A 25,477-nucleotide genomic window follows, 5' to 3' on the forward strand; every position below is an offset into this window, starting at 1 on the left:
TTTTAAGTGAAAGATTTAATTTGATATATTATACACAAAAAAAAAATTATAAATAAGAAATTAATTTTCAAAATATAGTCATCTAAGTTGGGAATGCTTTGTACTGTAGCCTTTGTCATTATTTTGAAAATTTAAATCCCATTATATTTTTATTTATTTATTCGGACTTAGTCTATGTCTTCAAACAAATTTCACCAACAAATTGTTCAACCAAGGTTGTGTTATTAAATTAACTTTTAAATCGCTCCTAGCAGGTACACACGACTCTAATTTTCTCTTTTCTTTCGTTGGGTTTATTTTCTAACAATTAAACCCCTATATATATATATATATATATATATATATATATATATATATATATATTTATTTATTTATTTATTTATTTATTTATTTATTTATATAATTTTGTGCATCGACTTATTCAACAACCAATAATAAATTGAGTTAACCTTAGCTTGCTAGTTTTGATTCAAGCTTATTTTTTATCGAGTTAAATTCTTTTATTTTAACCTTGAAACATCATGCTATTGAGTAAGGCCAACTAAAATTTTTACATTTTAAAATTAACATTTTAAACTTTTAATTTTAACAAGCTACCACATATACATTAATAAATATGAAAAAATGTTTAAATTAGTCACTGAGCTACATACAAAAGTGCAATTAGATCATCCAACTAAAAAATGCAATTAGATTCTTGAACTGTCAAAAAGTGCAATTAGGTTCCTTCATCCTTAGTTGCATAGTCATTACTGGATCCTAAGGAACATGTCAAATTTAGTCGAATTGCACAATTTTAGACAATTCAGGGATCTAATTACACATTTTTTAGTTGAATGGTCCAATTACACTTTTATATGTAGTTCTTTTAAAAAAAAAAACTTTTATATGTAGTTCAGTTGCTATTTTAAACATTTCTCCTAATAAATATAAATATAAATATAAACTTAAATATCATTGGATGACCCAATAGATCCTTGTCCACGATATAAATTGCTTTTTTAGTCTTATTGGGCTAACATGTCGATTTTGGGTTACAATTAACATCTTTTTGCATAATTCTAAATTTTACTTTGCTTACAATCAGTGTTGCAAAAATCGCGCCTAGGCGCTAGGCGGTGGGAGGCCGCCGCGAGGAATGGCCTCGGCGGCCTCCTCCGCGGCCGGCTGGCTAGGCGGTTCGTGGATTTTTTTTTTTTTTTTTTTTTTTGTTGAAAATGTGGAAAAAGTTCCGGAAGGCATAACTTTTGACTCGGTTGTCCGATTTGGACAAATTTCTCAAAAAAATGCTTCTTTAACTCTTAATTTTAGTTCTTTTATGTATTTAGATGGTTTAAACAATCTTTTGAACAATTTTACAACCACTTTCGTAAATAGTTTCTAAGAAATAACTATGAAAACCTTATGTTTTATTACTAAATTTTGAAAATTTTTAATTTTTAATTAAAAAAATTTAAAAAAGGCGCCTAATGTTTTTTGCAACATTGCTTACAATTGAATGATATATGCATGATTTGAATCCTAACAGTGCAAAAAAAAAAAATCATTATACCCTGCACCACGGCGCACATAGCACTGTGCGTCTCGCGCCTCCCAAAACGATGTCGTTTTGGTAAATTATGTAGGGAGTTGACGTGATTATGTATATTTGTTTATACAATTTTGTGTATTTGTTTATACAATTATGTACATTTTTTATACAATTATGTACATTTTTTTTATACAATTATGTACATCCGAAACAGGAAATTTATGTGTATTATGTTAAGAGTTTATGTGTATTATGTTAAAAGTTTATGTATATTATGTATTATGTTAGATTATGTTTATTATCTTTTTTAAAAAAAGATTGTGAAAGTAAAGAGATGCCAATATTAAAATTACTGAATTGTCTATTTATTTAACACCAAATGGACAGAATAACAAATGAGGGACTAAATTGAGCAAAAACACAAAAGTCTGGGACTAAATTGAGCGAAACACAAAAGTCTGGGACGATATTAGGTCACCAAAGTCGTTTAGGACGAAATTGAGAAAAACCACTATAGTCGAGGACGATTTTGGGTATTAACTCGTGTATTTTGTTATACAATTATGTACATTCATGTATACAATTATGTATGTGTATTCTAGTATAAAATGATGTACATTATTGAACATGAGATTTTTTTTTAAAAAGAAAATTAACCGCCAACATAGGGTAGCGAAATATCAAAAAAAAAAAAAAAAAAAATCTAAAACGAAGTCGTTTTGCATCAGGGCGCACAATGCAATGCACGTCCTGGTGCACGATATAAATTGCCGCAAAAAAAAAAGGGTAAGTTTGGGATAAAGCTAAACCTTACCTGGCCAATAATATTAAGGCCAGGGAGTGTTTGGTTCAAACGTTGAAATCATAATAGTAATGGGAATCAAATACTTGTTAATAGTAATGAGTTTAAGTAAAATTAGTCAATTTGTTTGGTAGTAAATATGTATTGCAAACAAAATAAATAATTAATTAATTATTTAATAAAAATAAAAATAAATAAATAGAAAAAATTACACTTTTGGTCCTATAACTATTGGGGTCTTGTTAATTTCAATACTTAACATTAAAAACTAACAATTTAGTCTGGTAACTATGCAATTTTTAACACATTTGGTTCACACGGCCAAATCACCAGCCAAATGTCGCTAGAAAAATGTAAACTGATGGATATATTGGACCCGGAACGAACCGACCCGGAGAGACGGACCCGAGACGCCTCAGCCCAAAGCATCTCGGCCTTGGGCCGAGCCCGGCCACGGACGAGCTCGGTACACCCGAGCTCGCCACCATGGACTCGGCCACTACCGAGCCGGTCCATGGTGGACTCTGCTAGGCCGAGCTCGGCACGTGTCCACTCGGCCATGCCGAGTTGGCCCGCCTTGGACCCTGTCCCGGAGGGGACGCGGTCAAAGCGGGCCAATCTAACCACCCCCGGTCCTAGGGGTGCGGTTGGGGGTTTGAGCTGATATAAAAAGCCTCCATATTGTCCTAAACAGGGACACAACATATTCTTGAACTACTATCTTCTAGCATTATTGTCCTAATCAAGTCTTGTAATAGCTCATTAGCGATAACTAATACAATATACGGTCCCTGCGAGCTTATGACATCTCTGCGTTATATTATTTATTCCATACACATTCTTATCCGGATTCATTGATTCGGGTCTACCCCGGGTCAATTAATTCCATCATATACTAGTTTTAATTATTTAATCATGGGACTAATCTGTCATTTCAAATCCCTTTCTTCTTCTTCTTCCTTCACCTACTGACCGGATTCTCAATCTGGTGATAATTTGCGCAAGGCGTTGAGCCCGTTGGCGGTGGTAGTGCTCGACCACAAAGATGCCAGAAGTTGGTGGGACCACGTCAATGACTCTTCTCTCTGGCAAGACCGTATCTTCCACGTCCTCGCTATTCTCTATGGATTCGTCGCCGCCATTGCTCTTGTATGTAATTCATTAATCCATTTTTGTTAATCTGGTACCATTTCTTTTCTTATTATATTCAGATTGTACAATCGGCGCAGAAAATGACGCCAGGGCAGGCGAGTTCCAGAGCGATCTTGACGCGGATGGCCACATCGAAGCTGTCGCCAGGTTGATGCCAGCGTCGCGCTCGACCTTGTTGAAAGTGGTAGAGGAGATGAGCATGGAGGCATTGCAGTCGCCGACGAAGCAGTCAGGGAAGAAGAGGCGAAAGGTGGCGACGATGGTGGTGGGGGGAAACGATCTGCTTGTTGGTGGTGGTCTTGCATTATCGGGTCAAATCGCATGCATCAGGATAAGAACAAACTCCGGCAGAGATAACAACACAAGAATCAACTTTGCAAATGGCATTGATCGACAAACTCAGCTCCGACTAGCAGGTGAAGGAAGAAGAAGAAAGCGATTTGAAATGACAGATTTGCCCCTATGATTAAATAATTAAAAATAGTTTACATTTTTTCGGCGACATTATTTGGTCGATGATTTGGCGCGGTGGACCAAATGTGTTAAAAATTACATAGTTACACGACTAAATTGTTAGTTGAGTAAATACCCAAAATGGTCCCTCGACTATAGCTAAATTCACAAATTGGTCCTCAACTTTCAATTTCACCCAATTAAGTCCTTAACTTTGTAGTTTTAACACAATTTGGTCCTCTGTCTATTTGATCGTTTGTTGACTGTGATTTTTGAGGATATATATGTAATTTCATGGTTCATCGTCGGTTTTTTAAGGTTCCAGTTGTATTTCAGACCGCACTATTACATTTGAATCCACTGTCGAAAGCAATCTACCAAACCCGGTCACCTTCTTCATCCTCCCTTTGGATTCAATGTAGTTGAATTCGTACCAGAGCGAAGAAGACGACGTGTTTCCGAACCGGTGCAAAGTCATCCTGGAGGCCTCCACGTGCTCCGACGAGAGCTGAAGGTTCTTCTGGAGATCGTCGATCACGGTCAACAAACGGTCAATTAGATGGAGGACCAAATCGTGTCAAAATTGCACAGTTAAGGACTAAATTGGGTGAAATTGAAAGTTGAGGACCAATTTGTGAATTTAGCTATAGTCGAGGGACCATTTTGGGTATTTACTCTTGTTAGTTTTTAAAGTCAAGTACTGAAATTAACAAGACCCCTATAGTCATAGGACAAAAAATGTAATTTTCTCTAAATAAATATGGATAAAATGTGTTAAAAATTACATAGTTACGTGACTAAATTGTTAGTTTTTAAAGTCAAGTACTGAAATTAACAAGACCTGTATAGTCATAGGACCAAAAATGTAATTTTCTCTAAATAAATAAATGTGTGTATGTGTGTGTGTGAGAGAGAGAGTAATAATAGATTTTGTAATTAGTAAATGATTTTATTCCAATAATATGATAACAAAAGTAGACAAACAAATATAATAATAAGTATCAAAACTCACAGTGAGATGCAAAAGTCTTCAATCAAACACATCCTAAATTTTTGGTCTCAGAAAACCTATTGCTATTGAATTTTTGTTATATTAATATTATCTCTAGTTAATTTTTTATTTTTTCGTATTATGCAAATTGCAAATCAATAGTTATGCTGTGCAACCGTGTGCATCATGCATGGTGCACACGGTTGTAAAACGACGTCGTTTTGACTAAAAACGGTCGTCCCATTTTAAAAAAAAAAAAAAAAAAATCAGTTCGATTCTCCTCAACAGCATTATTGTGGATATATAGTTATGAATTTATGTATATTTAGTTCATTCATCCTGGATTTTGTGTTATTCATTCACTGTGGATATATAGATATGAATTTGTGGATATATAGTTATGAATGTGTGGATATATAATTCAAATTATTCAAAAAAAAATGCTATTGCCGGGAATCGAACTTGAATTTTTTTTAAAAAGTGGGACACGCGTTTTTACATTTTAGTCAAAACGACGTCGTTTTTGTAACCGTGTGCACAGCATAATTTGCGATTGCCAAGTTGTTTTGTTCGATGTACGCAAGTGGTGATTGATCAAATTAAAAGTTTACTTTGACTCCACAAAAAGAACTTTCCGGCTATTGCTTGCTTGTTTTTCATACAAGAGGGGACCTATTGGAGAGACACAAATCTAAAAAGAGATTTGATCCAATAATGATTACACAAGTAAATCCAACATAAATATAAGATGGTTTCGTACGGAACGCCAAAGTCCAACATTAATACTAACTTTAATCTAAAGCATTCTTTAACCTGAACCCATGATATTCTGATGGTAACCTCAATTATATCTTTTCATATTAAAATGCATATCAAATCTCTCTCAATCTTAACATTTGTACTTTTCCCATTTTGTCACCAATGGGATGCCCTATTTACTTTTTATGAAGTTTTGTTTGCTTAATTAGCATTAGTGGAATATTATATTTTATTTGTAGAATTTTTTATTTGTAATCTTTTAAATACTATGATTAGAGAGTCTTTCACTTCAATATATACGAGTAAGGACATCTCGTAGTACTTGTTTTCTTTAAGATGTTTAAAAGAAATCAAGGTTGCGTTTGGTTTAAACATTGAAATCGGAATAGTAATGAAAACCAAATATATATATATATATATATATATATATATATATATATATGTGTGTGTGTGTGTGTGTGTGTGTGTGTGTGTGTGTGTGTGTGTGTGTGTGTGTGTGCAGGGACGGAGCTAAAGGGGGGGCAGCTGCCCCCCTCACCCACTCCCACCCCATATATAGGCTTTGTATGTATATATGTATATATAGTACATGTTTTATTATTAGTATAAAAAAATTATTAAATGTTAACAAAAAGTGAGTTGGAGTAGTTGGTAAAGCAAATGTTTTGTAATAGTATAGGTTAAGGGTTCAAATCCTAGCAACAATACAATTTTTTTATACTTTTTTAATATTTAATACAAACACACACACACATACATATATATATATATATATATATATATATATATATATATATATATATATATATTATAACATTCTTTTATATTAATAATGAGATGTGTAATTTATAATGTGTTTTCTATTCAAATTATTTTATAAAGTTTTGATATGTTTTATTTTACGTCCATATCCAACAATATTTACAACTATATTTCTTATGTAATTTATTTATTTATTTTTAAACTATCTCTTTTGTTTTAATGTTTCACATTTACTGGAAAAATTTTCTAAATCCGTCTGTACTTAGCTTTTTCGCTCCCCTCAACCAAATTTCTGGCTCCGTCCCTATATGTGTGTGTGTTAAAGTTCCATATTTAATGCATGGACAATGACTTATATTTCTTTTCCTCATTTTTATTCTATTTTTCAAAAGTATAGGAGAAAAATGGTATAATCTCTGCTCAAAGGATTCAAAGTGTAGTTTGTTGAGAAAGAGGAAAGGAAAACTTTATCATTTTCATATTTTCTTTATGTTATCCAAATTAAATACTTGAGAATTAATATAATATAGATAGATTCTCTGATAAACATCTTAAGATATCATATGATCTAGTTTTTGTTCCCTCACTTTTCATTTTCATAGTATGTATTGCTAAAATTTTTCTAACATAGTTTTTAAATTTTGAGTAACAAGGCCGGGAAACCCGCAGTCACTATTTGAGAATGTGAACTGATGGGTATCATAAACCCTATCCCGGTGTAATAGCCCGCAAACCACACATGAGAGTTAAACCGTATTAAAAAAATCTTGTGCATGTGACAAGCTTAATTGAGAAGGTATTGTCAAAAATGAAACTTGTGATCTTCTAGTACGAGAATCATGCTTTATCACTCGCCCACCCCTTTTCCCTTTTGATAACATAGTTTTTGAAATAAGGATGGTCCAAGTGTTGCATGCACCGATACCATAACAAAGCTTCTGGCATCCAGATGAACTTATCCCAAAAAGTTAAACCAATCCAAATGGTCAATTGGGTTAGACCAAAAAAAAAAATGCACCGAAAAAAAAGGAAATGGGCAGATACAATGACTAGGCAGGGAGAAAATTAAAATGGGAAGAATATATATAGTAATAAAAAGGGAAGATTATACTTATCTCAAGTGCTTACTTTAAAGATGTGGTGATGTTAAACTATCTAAAAACTATGTGTAAAGATGGATTAGTTTAATGACATTATTGGTAAAGATAGCATCTAAACATCAGCTTCCCCTTTCACCTGTCGGCCACTTGCTTCACCTTCATAAACCCCTCTTCACTCACTGCCACGCACCCTTTTGCACTTCCCATTTTTTATTTCCACATTTTCTCTATTTAATTAATTAATTTGTTCCCAAAAGGTTAAATCCTCAACCTAAAAATCAGTCAGAGCATCTGGTTAGATGTAAATCATAGTAACTCAGCTGAATATGGGGAGCTTTTACATTGTCACTGTTAAGACTCAATCTCGGATTATTGTTTTCAAGCTTCACATTATAACCAACTGAGGTGTACAATTTAGAAAAGTAAATATTGTTTGATGCAAATTTAAAAAGGAAAGTAAGATAAATAAAGTGAGACGAAAGAAATGTCATATTGAATATATAATTTTATATGATATCTCTGTAAACAGTCATTTTGCACCCATTCAAATTTATTTGAAGATTATTCTCACCACACTTAGTGTAATTAGTGATAATGGCGATGCCGGCCCATAACTTTTATTATTTTGGCTATTCGTGATCTTATAATATTTTGAACTAATTAAATAAATGCAATATGCTAATTTTAAAAAGAATGACTAAATACTACTAATGCATGTATTATATATACATGTCAAATGCAATAATCAATCTAACCTCATAACGGAAATAATGAGATCAAGTCTATTCCAACCGTAGTTGATATCTTCATTGTAGGATTACCTCAATAACATCAATGGGTTAAACATTTTTTGTTTGTCACTTAATCTCATATGCAAGTAGCTAGATGATGTACTACCCGTGTTTTCTAAAAAAAAAAAAAAGAAAAAAAAAAAAGAAGAAGATGGTGTACTATGTACTATATCAAGAACGATGGTGGATCGTACTTAAATAACATAATGTAATCATTATAAGCTATTGTAACAGAAATTGTTACAATAAACGATAGAATAAATTTGGTACATTTCTAGTCGCTCGGAAAAAAGAATCCTACATACCCTAGACGTGATTTATATAATTTCCTTGATATTATTGAATTATATTATCATTGACTTAAATTTTCATAAGTTAAAGATTGTATCAAACACAAGAATAATTTTCCCACGTTTTAATTTTATTGAAAAGCTTGAACTTTCTTGATTACCAAACACTCTCTAAAGTTTTAGTCTAAATTACTTTGTTAAATTAAGAAATGGCAATATTGAGAGTAAACATAAAATATAGTAGTCCACTAATCGTAGTAACATTTCAATTCAATTCTAACATGTCTTATAAATGACAAAATAAAAAATCAAAATATGCAATAAAAAAGATGTGTATTTTTCCCGGGGCTTAGCATAATGGTTCGGATTTGATGCCACGACTGAAAGTGTCATTGTGGGGTTTCAAATCCCACTGAAAACATGAATGAGAAAAATGTAAGAATGATGGAAGGTGTGGATTTGATCCCTTGTACACGCATGCATGAAGTCTGACCAGTGAACTGATTGCACCACTTAAGTATTAAAAAAAGATGTGTATTTGTTTTGAACCCTAAATTATTACTAATATAATCTAATAAAAAAGTTACAATCATCAAAACAATTACAATTAATTAAACTAATTTTGTAAAATCTTAAAGGATATGCATAAACATAGTAGCAGCATTATTGATTAAATAATACTTATATTAGAATTTGGAATTTAACATACATACAAGTGATATAACATTACTCACGTTTGTACTTTGAGCCAATAATTAAAGATGGCTAACAGTGATGTGCAATATGGTAGCAGATGGCATATTTATGAGATGGACAAACAACCCAAGTGATGAAGACATAACATTGAGGCCAGGTGTGAACACATAACACAAATACATGTATTAAGGAACAACTCAAGTTGTCATATACCTTTCCTGGTACTGTCAACACCTGGAAATTATTATTATTATTATTATATTATTTAATATTTAGGTGATCCCAGTTTCCTCAGATTAATCTTAAGCCCACAGGAAACTGTTCTTAAAACCACTGCAGAGATAAATTATGAGTCACATAATCAGTCCACCAGTCAGACCCTAACCCTAGTCTTCATGATCCACACACTGCTACCTTCAGTTGTGCAGTGACATCAAGTCAGGCGACGAACCACTACGCTAAGTCCTGGGGTTTGGGAATTAATTTTTATAACATAAAGCTAGCTTATAATATATATTACCCCCCACCCCCACTCCCTTTACCCCACTCTTTCTTTCTTTCTATCATATCACTAGTATCCAAAGCAGTGCTTTCATATGCAGCAAGTCAATAAGCCTCTCCCCTTTCATCAAACAACTTGTTCAAACTAGTTTGCACAGCAAAAAGGAAACCAAAACAGATTCTTCATATCTCTGTCTTCCCAAGAGATGCCAGAGGGTGGTGCTGTGGTCGTTGTTGAAGATATATCGTCGCAAAACTCGAACGATGGAGATGACAATGAAGAACATGATATGAAGCCATCTTGTGATGATGATGGTTCCCCAGAGCTGAACCTTCTTGATTCATTGGAGACCACTGGGGGATCATCAGAGGATAATAATCAGAGCCCAAGAGTCTTCTCCTGCAACTATTGCCAAAGAAAATTCTATAGCTCCCAGGCACTTGGTGGCCACCAGAATGCCCACAAGAGGGAGAGGACTCTAGCCAAGAAGGGGCAGAGATTAGGGCCATACTTCATGGCTGCAGCCATGGCTTTTGGCCACTCCTCCACCCATCATCACCACTATTCCACCATGGCTTCTAGATCTCTCCCTCTCCACAACCCTCTTGGAATTCACCCACACTCCATGATTCTTAAGCCCTCTACTATCCATTCTCTACACGAAAGGCGGTCATCGAGGCCAATTATCAGCCAACAGCCAGCAGTGGGGAAGCTCTCTGCGCCAGCAAACTTCCATATTAGCCCACCAACAAACATAGAAAGATCATCATCAACAACACTTCTTTCCCCTCAAGAAAGCGCAACTGGTGGCGGGTTTTGGGCAGCTAGTTCATCAAGCAATCATTTGAAGAATAATAGTAGAGGAGACTTGCCAAATCTTGACTTGTCTCTTAGACTCTAAGTTCTTCATCCCTTAGCAAAATATAATCCCCCTTTATAAGTTTTCCCCCCTATTGTTGCTTCATCCATCAATCTGAACTGTTAAATATTTTGTCATATTTTTCTTGATATTACTTACTATATATCTTTGGTTACAGAAGAAAAGAGAAGAAATTGTCCTCCTAGATTTGCCAAACCTAGCTACATCTTCCTCCATAGATTGTTAGTTGATAAAAAAATGGTGAAAGTAGAATAAGAACATGTCTATATGTATATAATATACTTCTCTATTTGCAGTACTATGGCTGCTCACCTACTTAGGCATCCCAAAGTTTAAGTTCCATTAAGAAAAAAACTAAAGCACACACACATATGTAACATTATTTCTGTTTTTCTGCCTGTACATTAATTATATTCTCAAGAGTCTAATATTAATGCACCTATCTCAATTGAATCAAGAAAATAGCCTTGGTGGTGCCCAGGGTAACTCAGTTGGTTCCTAGATGGTAGATTGTGGGTAAGGGCGCAGGATCAAACCCTGTCAGTAGCAGTATGGGAGTTACACCCAATACGGTGGACTCCTAGCTTGTGGGCACAAGGCGACAGGTGTGATTTACTCCATCCACAAATCTTGTCGAGCCGGAGTGTGGGGCTAGGGTCAAGAATTTTGCCTTTGTGGGGCAAGAAAATAGCCATGGTTGTGCCTGCACAGGTAGCTCAGATGAGTTGGTTTCTGGGTGACAGATTATGGGCAAAGATGCAGGATTGAACCCAACCAGCCACAACTTGAGAGTCACAGTACACCATATGTGGTGAGCACCTTGTGGACGACGGACACTGTCCTTCCACAAATTAGGCTGTCCTTCCACAAATTAGGCTGTCGTTGTGAAGAATTTTGCCTTTTGTGGGCAAGAAAATAGCCATAGCATCATATTCCAAAAGCCCAAACTGGAAACCACTAATTCAAATAAAATATAATAAATTATTATCTGCATAGAGAGAGAGAGAGAGGGGGGGGGGGATCGGATCTGAATACTAAAACAGTTTTGTGTGACAAAGTCGTATTTAGAACTAACCCTGCAACTGCAAAATCAACACAAAGTCAAATAGAGCTTGTAATGGGCCCCTGAGAGTTTCCCTATCCACATCAACCCTCATGCAGAAAGACAAAAGGACCAGATTTTCAGCTGATTCTGATCTATCATTAAAGAAGTTTCTAGGTTTTGTCAAATGAAACAACAACATCTCAAGACAATTATTGGGTCGTGTTCTGGTTGCTTCCACCATTGATCAACATAATGAAAAAACTCATAATCTGATCTGACTCAGAGAAATGCAAGCTAAGAGTCAGCTTGCAATTATATAAACCATCCAAATTGTGCACATGGTTTAAATAACATTTCAACTGTTGTTTTAGTTACAGAAAGAGACTGCCATTTTGTCCGCATATATGGACAAGTTTTCAAACAGTACTGCCCTGTTGAAGAGATTGTTTATTAATGATAATCTTTGTCATCTTTCATAAGCATATATGTACGATGTAACGTTAATTAGTGATTGCTGGATCTTGAGAGATTTTGTTGTGCTGTGAAATTTTTATTTAATGCTCCTCACACAATTTTTTATTAGTTGCTTACTAAGCAGGCATTCACATTTGATAGCACGCACTTCACCCAACCCTAGGGGTGAGAAAAAACCGGACCGACAGAAAAACGAACCGTCTGAATATTTAAGTTTCGGTTATATGTTAAGGTAAAAGAAAAAACTGGTTATTTCGGTTTGTCGATATCGATTTTTTAAGAAGAAATCGAAATAAAATTAATAAAAAAATGGAAGATTAATTTAAAGAAAAAAATAAATCTAACCCCATCCCATTTACATTTTACAAGTTGATAGTCTATCACATTAATTTTAATTACTTATTGGATTGCACGGTATTTGTTAGTCATATAATGTATATCTCACTAAATTACTATTGTACTTGAGGACATTAATTTTAATTGATTATAAATATTAAGATATTATTTTTTTCCTTTAATAATTTAGTCTTTTACCATTAGTCAAATAAATAAAATAAATTAAGCTATTTTACTAAAAAAAAAAATAGTTATATTTAACCGACCGAAACCGACCAAATACTGTCGGTTTCGGTTATATTGGGTAGGAAGGTTGGTCGGTCGGTTTTCGATCGGTTATGAAAATTTGGTTAAAATTTTGGTTATTAATCAAAAATTGGTCGAAACCGACCGATGTTCAACCCTGCTCAACCCTTGCCTGACTTGATGGTGTTGCCTCTTCTCCCTTCTCTTCTTGCAAGTGCTTTACTTCCTGGATACATGTGTTGTACTGTTTTACTCTACTTTGTGTAATGAAATCTGATTTGTTAGGTGTGCTTTACTGCTTTACTGTGTATTAATATTGAAATCTGATTTGATTTGCAGAAAATATAATATTAAATAGTGAGTTCATTCTTAAGTTAAAACATGGAGGATTTTTTAGAAAAAGGTGAAAACTCTAAGTATTTGGGAGGAGCAACTAAAATGTTCAATAACATGGAAGTAGATGAATGGGGATTGATAACACTTCTTGATAAAATGAAAGAATTGGGATATATATGTGTAGACATTGTTAAGTTTTTTATGTAAACTTTTGGGGGGTTTAGTGGAGTTAGTGGCAGAAAGGGGTAGCTTGGAATACATTTAATGAGCTGGGCTTGTTTGATGTGGTTGAGGTTTGGGCAGTTGGTGGTGAATTGAATGAGTCGTTTGGAGAAGAAGACAGTAGTTATAAAGGGGGAATAGATGAAAATGAATGTGAAGGGGAAGATGATTTAAATTATGACATTAACATAGATCCAAGTGTAGAGTATTGTGGTACTAAAAATCAGGAGGCAGCAGCCAATATTCCAAAAAAGCAAACTAATCTTAATTTGGAAATTACTTACTCTGATGAGGATAGTGCAAGGGATATCAATTCAGATAATGAGGGCAAATTATGCTGTGCAACCGTGTGCACCATATGTTCATAATTACTGAACTATATGTTCATAATTATAAAGCTATATATTCATAATTTTTGAATATCATATTCATAATTATTGAACTCTATATTCACAATTACAGAACTCTATGTTCATAATTTTCGATGTTCATATTCCCAATTGTTGAACTTGTATTCACAAATCACAGAACTATATGTTCATAATTTGATAACTATATAGTTTAGAAAGAGGAAATTTCAATTTTGGTCATATGACTATAGGGGTTTTGTTAATTTTAGTCCCTGACTTTTAAAAGTGTCAATTTAGTACCTTAACTATGCAATTTTTGTCAATTTTGGTCACTCCGGCAAAATTATTGGCCAAATTTCATCGGAAAATTTTAATAATTAAAATAATGAGGATATTTTGATCGTATCACGTCTCTTTTCTTCTTCTCCGTCGAGTCCATCCCTTTCTCTCCCGTTTCCGGCGTTCTTTCTCCCTGTAAACCCTATCTTTAATATCATCAAGCCTCTTTTTCCCATCATCTTAGTTCATTGCATTCACCAGAAACAGGAAAGGAAGGGATGGACTCGCCTGGGAAGAAGAAAAGAGACATGAAATGATCAAAATACCCTCATTATTTTAACAATTAAAATTTTCCGGCAGAATTTGACCGGCGATTTGGCCGGAGTGACCAAAATTGACAAAAATTGCATAGTTAAGGTACTAAATTGACAGTTTTAAAAGTCAGGGACTAAAATTAATAAGACCCCTATAGTCATATGACCAAAATTGAAATTTCCTCGTTTAGAAATTATGAATCTACAATACAGAAATTATGAATCTACAGTACAGATATTATGAATTTGTAGTATAGAAATTATGAATCTACTGTATTTAAATTATGAATCTACGGTTTAGAAATTATGAATCTACAGTATAGAAATTATGAATCTACAGTATAGAAATTATGAATCTATAGTATAGAAATTATAAATTGGAACCGTGTGCACCTTGCATGGTGCACACGGTTGCACAGCATAACGTTCCGATAATGAGAGGCCAAAACTACCCCAATTTAGGCCTCATAGTGAGATGAAGTCACTAAAATTCTGTATTGGATTAACTTTAAGTCAAAGGAGCAATATAATTTAAAAAAGCTGCATGTAAAAATTCATTGTACTTTATGCAAGAAAGAAGGCAGTAATCGTAGAAAGTGTGCATTGAATCCAACAATGAACAACAGACAAAATGATGACGAATCCATGCAACGGTTGTACCAGCTAGTGTAAACACGTAGCCACTCGTAGACTTAGAGTCCTTAATGTCTTATATCCAGTTTGCGTCAATATACCCTTCAAGTACAGCAGGATATCTCTCATAGTGCAGTCCAAAGTCACGAGTATACCTCAAGTATCTCATAACCTTTACTATTGCCTTCCAGTGCATAGCACTGGGTTACTCGTATATATATCTACTGAGTTTACTAAACGCAAAGGTAATATCCGGCCTAGTACAACTCATAAGATACATCAAACTACCAATAACCCGAGCATATTCTACTTGAGAAAATACACTCTTCGTGGTTCTTGGTTAGATGAACGTTTGTATCAAACGGTGTCATAGTCGCTTGATCATCATCCTTGTTAAATTTTGCAAGGATTTTATCAATATAATGTGATTGGCTCAACACAAGACCATCGGGTCTTCTAATGATTTTAATCTCGAGGATTAAATAAGCCAAACTCATATCCTTCATGTCAAATTTCGCATTTAACATGTTTTTGGTAGATATGATCATCTGATTGTTACTACCAACGATGAGTATATCATCTACGTATAAACAAAGAATGACATACCCGTCTATCGTTTCCTTAACGTAGACACATTTGTCACTTTCGTTTATTTTAAACTCATTGGTTAACATCGTGTGGTCAAACTTCTTGTGCCATTGCTTAGGCGCTTGTTTTAAACCATATAGCGATTTAACTAACCTACACACTTTCTTTTCTTGGCCCGGAACCACGAATCCTTTAGGTTGTTCCATATAGATTTCTTAATCTAACTCGCCATTTAAGAAAGCGATTTCCACATCCATTATTTGATGAACTTCCGAATTTCGCAATGCGGCTATGGCAAGTATCATCCTAATGGAATTTATTCTCGTCACGGGAGAATACGTGTCGAAGTAATCAAGGCCCTCGTGTTGCCTGTAACCCTTAATTACAAGCCTAGCCTTATACTTCTCGATGGAACCATCCAGTTTCACCTTCCTTTTAAAGACCCATTTGGATCCTAAGGGTTTACTACCCGGAGGAAGATCAACAAGTTCCCAAGTGTGATTCTGTAGGATACAATCCACTTCACTCTTTATGGTCTCTTTCCACATTGGTCCTTTCGTAGAAGTCACGGCTTCTACATACGTTCGAGGCTCATTTTCTATCAAACAAGATAGAAAATCGGGTTCATTTTCTAATAAACAAGTTAGAGTACTAGACTCATACTCTAACAAGTAAGTTAGAAAATCATGACCAAATGACTTTTCAACTCTTGCCTACTTACTGCGTCTCGGCTCGAACTTGGGTTCTTTCTCCGATTCCCCATTATCATTATCCATAGCTTCGTCAAACGTCTGTTTTGACGTACTCGGTCCCTCGTTGGACCTACAAGGAAATACATTTTCAAAGAAAGATGCATTCCTTGATTCTATATCGTGTTCTTATGTACGTCCGAATTATGGGAGTCGTGTACTAAGAACCGATAAGCACTACTGTTATGTGCAAAGCCAATAAAGATACAGTCCACCGTCTTAGAACATATCTTTATTTTCTTAGGTGTTGGCACCAAAACTTTGGCTAGAGACCCCCACACTTTCAGGTACTAGTAGGAAGGTTCCCTACCATTTCACAACTCATAAGGAGTCTTATCGAGCTTCTTGCGGGGTACCTTATTCAAAAGGTACTTACTAGTCAAAATCACCTCACCCCACATACTTTGAGGTAAGCGCAAACTTATAAGCATTGCATTCATCATATCTTTCAATGTACGATTCTTACGTTCGGCAACACCATTCGATTGACGTGCATAAGGTGTTGTACGCTCGTGTATAATACCTACACTTGCGCAGAAGTCACCGATTGGTGTTTCGTACTCACCACCTCTATCGCTTCTAACCTTCTTAATCTTATGATTAAGTCTTAATATTTGCTTTTAAGCAAATACATATAGCAAAAACGTGTGCTATCATCGATAAACGTAATAAAATATTTATTACCACCTCTCGTTTGTATCGATTTAAAACCGCACAAATCACTATGGATTAATTCCAGTGGTTCAGTTTGCCTTTCAACCGATTTGAAAGGTGCCTTAGTTAGTTTTTCCTCAACACAAATTTCACATTTGTTATTTGTGTTAATTTGAAAATTAGGAATATGGTGCATGTTAATTAATCTACGTATACAATTGAAATTAACATGACCTAGTCTATTTGGAAGAGATGAGATAATCATAATTCCAAGGAGCAAATTTCTTTTAAGAACTTAGCAACTCTTTGGTAAAGTGGGGATCCAAACTCAAAAAAATAGACTAGTCTCCTAGAATAAAGATTTCACTAATGTTAATACTAGAAACGTCACTTCCCCGGCAACGGCGCCAATTTGATGCGTAGTATATTTGCAAACAAATAATTCTCGGAGTACGAGTTATCGATTCCACTTTGCATTCCCACACAAATCTTAATTCCAAACTAAATATTGCAAACGATAATTGGCACTAGGTGATTAAATACTTGAATCCCATGAATCTCAACTTCTCTCTAATTGTTTTCAAAATCCTGAACCTCTGTTTTATTTTATTTATTTTATGCCAATCAATCATCTAAGTAATTGTTAGGATTAGCTCTAATGAATAAGTTAGTAACTAGTGCTTGATACAACCACTTCCCTGTGGATCGATAACTCGTACTCCGAGAATTATTTGTTTGCAAATATACTATGCATCAAATTGGCGCCGTTGCCGGGGAAGTTGCATTTCTAGTATTAACATTAGTGAAATCTTTATTCTAGGAGACTAGTCTATTTATTTTATTTTATTTTATTTTATTTTGCTAACCCATAACAAGTTCCTTGTTTTGAGTTTGATTTAGTTTATGGATAGATATGAATTCCAAGGAACCATGCCACCGTTTTACCCTCCTCCTCAGGGTTATGAGATGAGTTGGAATACGAATCGGGAATATGGAGGAATGGAACAACAATTTCCTTTCTCAAATTTTGCCAACTCTAGACAAGGATATTTTCAAGAAAATTCATATCAAACATTACAACCCCAATGGTGCTCATTTTGTGGTGGGAATCACTTTGTGGAAAATTGTTACATGCTCAACCCCACCAACCATATCCCTCAACAACCTACTCAAGGATTTTGTGCCAACATGAGTCAAGCCAGTTATCAAAGATGAACACCACCTACTCCACAACCCTCATGGTGCATGATATGTGGTGGACCTCATGAGGCAGAAAATTGCTTCATCCTGGATCCCAATTACAAGTATCAAGGGCGAGCTCAAGAGTTGCCGTACCAAGAGTTTCAACAAGAATACCAACCACCTGCCCCAACAACTGAGATTAAGTCCATAGAGTTAAAGCAATTGTACTCTCAATTTCTGGAACAACGAGAATGCCAACCACTTGACTCAACAATTGATATGGAACCCATACAGACTAACAAGGTAATGCAAATACTTCTGGAGATACAAGCTCAAAATGATCACATGAATGCTCAACTTGATCGCATGAATGCTCGACTCGATCACATGATGGCTCGACAGCAAGATTTGACAATTCAAGAGCCACTTCAAGATTCATTTAATGGAGAGGTTCTAGAAGAGTTGCTCTTGCCAAATGAAGGTCATGAAGTTGAGAGAAATAAAAAGGATGATGAGGATCATAGAGAGGGAGATGAAGAAATATTTGATAAATGCATTGAGATGGAGACACCAAGCTGGGAGGAAAATGTAGAGTTGCAAGGTAATGATGGCAAGGAACATATAGAGAGTTGCCCATTAGATGAGGAAGTTCTTAATGGAGCACATGATTTGAATGAGGATGTCTCACCAATGGAGAACACTTCCCTTGGAGAGAACTTCAGAGAAATTTTGAATTTGGGAGGCGTTGGAGTTCTTAAGGATAATGGCACACATTTGCCTATCTATATATCCAATGATTCCCAATACTTGCTGGTTCATGTGAATGATCCGAGACTCTCATTACTTGTTGAACAAAAGAGTGTTGAAAAAGAAGGAAAAGAGAATGGAGGCATAATTCTTGATTCGGGCAAATGTGGTTCCTTACATGATGACGTGAAGGGTTCGAGCTTAAGAGAGTTTATAAATGGACACCACTTGAAGAAATACTTGGAAGAGAAAGTTGATGGAAAGAAGGGGATTTTTCTTCTCCAATCACTTGATGACTAGAGAGGTAACGTCGAGCTAACAACGTTAAATTTAGCGCTTCATGGGAGGCACCCCATGTTATCTTTTATTTATTTCATATTTATTGCTTTCTAGATTCGTTTTATTAAGTTTTATTGCTTTCTAGTTCGTGATTATTAGTTTTCTCTTTTCTCTTGCTCTACTTTACTTTTATGTTGCATCAGGGACGATGCAAAGTTTTAAGTGTGAGGGGGAGGAATCATTAATTTGGGGATATTTCTAAATTTTTAAAATTTTTGCTTTTGCTTGGATGACTCATATGCTATTTTTGGTGAATAAGTTACTTGTCTTAGCATGCAGTTACAATTATTCTCTCTTGTTGGTTTGTGGTTTGTTTTAGTGGTGCTTGCTGCATCTCGATTTGTGATGGATGATTTGAGGTGTAACACATATTTGATCTATTCCCTTGCCAATAGCTTTGTTAACCACTTAATAATTGGATTAATTCTTGATCTTGTGTTATGCATTGCTAGTGAAGGCTTTTGTGAGATTCTGGTCATGGGTGTTTTGCTAGAACTTGCCTCATTACTCCCTAAGTGATGTCTAAGTTTTGCATGTTTTGAAGTGATTTAGGCCATTTTTGTTTAGCCATAGCCTTTAAACCTGCCCCTATATATATTTTTATCCTTCGTATCCCCATTGTGCCTTTTGTTTGTTCAAATAAGTGCTAAGCACTTATCCCCTCTTTGTGATTGTTTTTGATTTACCCCATTATTATAACCCTTAGCCCGTGGCCAAATATTTCCCTTCCACCCTTGAGAGAATGAAACTTTTATCTTCATCTTTTCCGTAAGAAGAGTTTTATGGAGTTGTGCTACGAAAAAAAAACAGCTAGTGTTACAAATGTTCAGGTGTGGAGGTCATGAAAGTTTGGATTAAAATTATCTTGCTATATCCAAAAGAAGTCCAAAGACAAAGAAAAGAATGAGAAAAAAAAAAAGATTGAAAGTTTTTGAGTTTGGATCCCCACTTTACCAAAGAGTTGCTAAGTTCTTAAAAGAAATTTGCTCCTTGGAATTATGATTATCTCATCTCTTCCAAAATTTGAAAAGTTTAGATAAATTGTGACATTCTCTCTTTTTGATTAATTTTTCCATACCACTTCTTTGCTAGCTATCACCCGTAGCCCCATTACAAGCTAAATAAAGTCCTATTTGATCTTAGCATGAATTCTTAGATTTGATCTAGGGGAGTATGAAGGGCAAGCCTATGGGATCTCATTCATGAGCCGTGTCTTGCATAATCTCAACTGAGTATTTGTCCACACTTGATCCTCACATACTTTAAATTCTTGGTGCTTGGTCATTGGCTTGGAAATGGGTCTCTTATGTGCCAAACTAATTTGATTCTTGAAGCTTGTTGTTTTGTAGCAAGTTGGTTGGTGGTTTGAAAGGTTGTGCAAGAGAGAGCATGAGTAATTTGTATGTTTTGACTTGTGATTTTATTCCTTAGTTTTGCTTGAGGACAAGCAAAAGCTTAAGTGTGAGGGGGGTGATGTTATCACATCTTTGCTTGTTTTTATAGTTATTTTGAATCATCTCAGTATTTAAGTTCTTTAATTTTGCTTATTTAATACATATTTTCCTTGCTATTATCATTTAATTATGGTTCACACTTGTTTTGAATGTTTTACGGTGTTTGTTAGTGTTTTTGAACCATTGTAGGTCAATTCTATGAGCAAGGGAAGTTCAAGGATGAGTTTGGAGCAATTTTGGACAAGTTCGGGGCTTAGAGTACTCGACGCGTCGAAAATTTCCAGAAAATTTGGTGATCGGGACCTGCTGGTCTCGACGCGTCGAGCGAGGGCGCTGGAATCAACAACAGTGAAGGGCGCTGATTACCATATTCAATTCAATTCTCAAACCCCAATTCACACTTCAATTCCAAATTCCAATTCCAACTTCAATTTTAAATTAATTACGGCAATTTCTTTATTTAAATATAGGAATTATAATTTGAGTCCAATTTTGTACAAGATTCCTATTTCATCTCAACTTTGTACCCACTATAAAATCCCTCCTTCCTCAACCCTAATAGAGACCGAGAGAATTCAGAGATTCTGGGAGACAAGAAGGAGAGAAATCAAGAGCCACAAGTTGTCTTGGAAAGCAAGAAGAAGACTAGGGAGATTTGGGAAAATCGTCTGGTTAATTCTTGTACTCTTTTGATGATTTGTAATTCTTTATTTATATTTGCTATGTATAATTTAGTCATGCTTGGCTAAATTCTTTAGAGATTCTTGGGTAAAAGTGTTTATGAACCTATGTGCCTGAGCTCTCAGTTTCTTTAATATATTATTATTTGGGTTTAATACTTGTGTTGCAATCGTGATAATATTGTTTGATGCTTGTAATTAATGTCCATAGTTACTAGCTTCATAGCCATGTTTGTGTCACCAATGGGAGTTGGGGCATAAATTAGGGTACACACAATTGCACCTAATGGTTGGACCTTGGGAAAGGGGAACTTATTAGGGGAAGTTTATTCTAGATTGTTGCCAATCGGGAGATGGTAGTAATTAGGAATAATTGAATGCTGATCTTCGATCTTATTGGGTGTTTAAGCCACGGGAGTGGACATTCACTAGGAATAGAGATTACGGGAGTAATTCGATTCCACTTTGCATTCCCACACAAATCTTAATTCCAAACTAAATATTGCAAACGATAATTGGCACTAGGTGATTAAATACTTGAATCCCATGAATCTCAACTTCTCTCTAATTGTTTTCAAAATCCTGAACCTCTGTTTTATTTTATTTATTTTATGCCAATCAATCATCTAAGTAATTGTTAGGATTAGCTCTAATGAATAAGTTAGTAACTAGTTCTTCATACAACCACTTCCCTGTGGATCGATAACTCGTACTCCGAGAATTATTTGTTTGCAATATTTAGTTTGCAATATTTAGTTTGGAATTAAGATTTGTGTGGGAATGCAAAGTGGAATCGAATTACTCCCGTAATCTCTATTCCTAGTGAATTTCCACTCCCGTGGCTTAAACACCCAATAAGATCGAAGATTAGCATTCAATTATTCCTAATTACTACCATCTCCCGATTGGCAACAATCTAGAATAAACTTCCCCTAATAAGTTCCCCTTTCTCAAGGTCCAACCATTAGGTGCAATTGTGTGTACCCTAATTTATGCCCCAACTCCCATTGGTGACACAAACATGGCTATGAAGCTAGTAACTATGGCCATTAATTACAAGCATCAAACAATATTATCACGATTGCAACACAAGTATTAAACCCAAATAATAATATATTAAAGAAACTGAGAGCTCAGGCACATAGGTTCATAAACACTTTTACCCAAGAATCTCTAAAGAATTTAGCCAAGCATGACTAAATTATACATAGCAAATATAAATAAAGAATTACAAATCATCAAAAGAGTACAAGAATTAACCAGACGATTTTCCCAAATCTCCCTAGTCTTCTTCTTGCTTTCCAAGACAACTTGTGGCTCTTGATTTCTCTCCTTCTTGTCTCCCAGAATCTCTGAATTCTCTCGGTCTCTATTAGGGTTGAGGAAGGAGGGATTTTATAGTGGGTACAAAGTTGAGATGAAATAGGAATCTTGTACAAAATTGGACTCAAATTATAATTCCTATATTTAAATAAAGAAATTGCCGTAATTAATTTAAAATTGAAGTTGGAATTGGAATTTGGAATTGAAGTGTGAATTGGGGTTTGAGAATTGAATTGAATATGGTAATCAGTGCCCTTCACTGTTGTTGATTCCAGCGCCCTCGCTCGACGCGTCGAGACCAGCAGGTCCCGATCACCAAACTTTCTGAAAATTTTCGACGCGTCGAGTACTCTGAGCCCCGAACTTGTCCAAAATTGCTCCAAACTCATCCTTGAACTTCACTTGCTCATAGAATTGACCTACAATGGTTCAAAAACACTAACAAACACCGTAAAACATTCAAAACAAGTGTGAACCATAATTAAATGATAATAGCAAGGAAAATATGTATTAAATAAGCAAAATTAAAGAACTTAAATACTGAGATGATTCAAAATAACTATAAAAACAAGCAAAGATGTGATAACATCATCTACCATGCTACAAATTGGAAGACTTAAGCAAGTAAAAGGAATTAACTTTGCTTTTATTGATAACAGGCATTACACTGAGCTTGAAAAGCCCATCAGTTACATAACATTTACCAACAAACATTTCTAACTTAGACAAAACTACTTTGTCTGACTCAAACACCAAGCGGAACGCATGCTTGTTCAGCAGCGAGCCAGACACAAGATTCTTCCTCAGCTCCGGAACATACAGCACGTTGTTCAACGTTAGTTCCTTCCCGGAAGTCATCTTCAGAACCACCTTGCTCATGCCTTCCACAGCAAACTGAGCAGAGTTTCCCATCCACACATTCCCGCCCTTAACGGTCTCAAAGGTGTTGTCGGTTGCAACAAAAATGCCTTGTTGCATCGGTGTCAATGAACCACTTGCGCTAGTTCGAACCCACGAGGTTCACCATAGCTGAAAGGATAATCTCGACCTCCTTCTGACTGATTTCTCCAACAACGTTGGCTTCAAAACTCTTGTTCTTCTTCCTTGGAATCTTGCATTCAGAAGACTTGTGGCCAAACTTGCCACAATTGAAGCATTTACCATGAAACTTAGTCTTGGTAACGCCTCCCTTCGGACTAAGCTTCTGCTTGTCATTCTTGTTCCTCTTGGAGCTTTTACCGTGCTCGACAACGTTGGCCTTAGCGCCATCAATGACATGACATCTCTCATCATTCTTCATGTTCCCCTCCTCAATTCTGAGTAACTGGATCATGTCCTCCAGGTTCATCTCCTTTCGCTTGTGCTTAAGGTAGTTCTTGAAGTCCTTCCAACCTGGAGGCAACAAGTAGTGGATCACAAATCCCACTTGGAAGTCTTCACTCAGCACACAAGACCCTTATACTCAGAGGACCATTGGAGGTATTAACTATATATATATATATATATATATATATATATATATATATATATATATATATAGAAGAAAGTTCAAATGCAGCGGGGTCTTCCCGTGCGGCGGTGCGGTGAAATTTCAGAATACACCAACAGTATTAACAACATGCACCAACAGTGTAAGGGAAACACACCATAATGAAATGCAACAAAAATACAAAAAATACACAACATATAAAAAAAATACACCATATAACTCACCGCACCCCAATGGTGTATTTCCGAACACTGTATGGTGTTTTTACTCACACCTAATGGTGTGTTTTTGGTGATGCGTACCTAATTTGTGTGTGTTTTGTGGTGCATTTTCCTAACGTTGATGGTGTATATTTGTTGAACTATTGGTGACGCCGGACCTAAGGACATCGCCGCATCTGAACCTTCCCCTCTCTCTCTATATATATATATATATATATATATATATATATATATATATATATGAGTAATGCTACCCACCCCTCTTATTCTCCCTCTTGATGACATGACACTTTTCATTGGATGATTTAGTCTTGATAACAAGTTAGTGGGGTCTTAATTCATGACACCCAATTGTTATAAGCCATGTAAGGATAGATGTCGGGGAAATTTTTCAGGGAATTTTGCCCATTCTCTATCACTTCTTTTGGCATATTTTCAGAATTCAATTCGTGCAAATAATACATACCCATTCTTTTAACACTATTCATGTTTGCAACTCATACAACCAAGCCAATACTTTTAAATCCAATATAATTATGAAACTGAAACAACAATCACTCAAAAATAACAATGATATTGTTGACTCATTTTAGATTCAAATTTGTTCTTTGTGCAAACTAGCACCAGTAAATCAATTACACATGAGACACTACCAACAAAAAAGAAGCGGGCAAGCAATGAAGATGAAGACAATGTCAAACTTATCCAAAAGTGAATTAACAAAACTTAGAGCAATTCCAACCAAAAGTAGTACATACTACCTAATACCATACCAATAATTACAATAAATATTTAGATAATTGTTTTTAGAAAAGTGCAAGTATTAATTTTAATGTCAACTATAATGAACTTTTCATATATAATCTTACATTGATATACTTTAAATTATTTATTTTAAATACAAACATTAAACATTAAATCAGTCACACAATACGTGTGTAAAGGCTAGTATACTTTTGAAAAAATAAACATATATTATATTAAAAATGTATCGTATGTAAATAATACGGTGGATGGTACAATGATTTAATAGAAATAGAAATGCCTTACACCAATAAAATTTGTAATTTTGTATTCCGAAGAGAAAAAAGCGGTTCATCAAATCAT

General features: G+C 35.1%; 1 protein-coding gene across 1 annotated transcript; it reads left to right on the plus strand.

The window, feature by feature from the left end:
- The first annotated feature begins 9,867 nt into the window (after nt 1-9,867).
- On the plus strand, nt 9,868-11,024 carry LOC109172126 (zinc finger protein 1-like). The gene has a single exon (XM_019321272.1). It carries the CDS (start codon nt 10,035-10,037, stop codon nt 10,728-10,730), a length of 696 nt encoding a protein of 231 aa, XP_019176817.1. The 5' UTR covers nt 9,868-10,034; the 3' UTR covers nt 10,731-11,024.
- The last annotated feature ends 14,453 nt before the right edge of the window (nt 11,025-25,477 follow it).

Source organism: Ipomoea nil, unplaced genomic scaffold (genome assembly GCF_001879475.1).
Source record: "Ipomoea nil cultivar Tokyo-kokei standard unplaced genomic scaffold, Asagao_1.1 scaffold0415, whole genome shotgun sequence".
NCBI lineage: Eukaryota > Viridiplantae > Streptophyta > Magnoliopsida > Solanales > Convolvulaceae > Ipomoea > Ipomoea nil.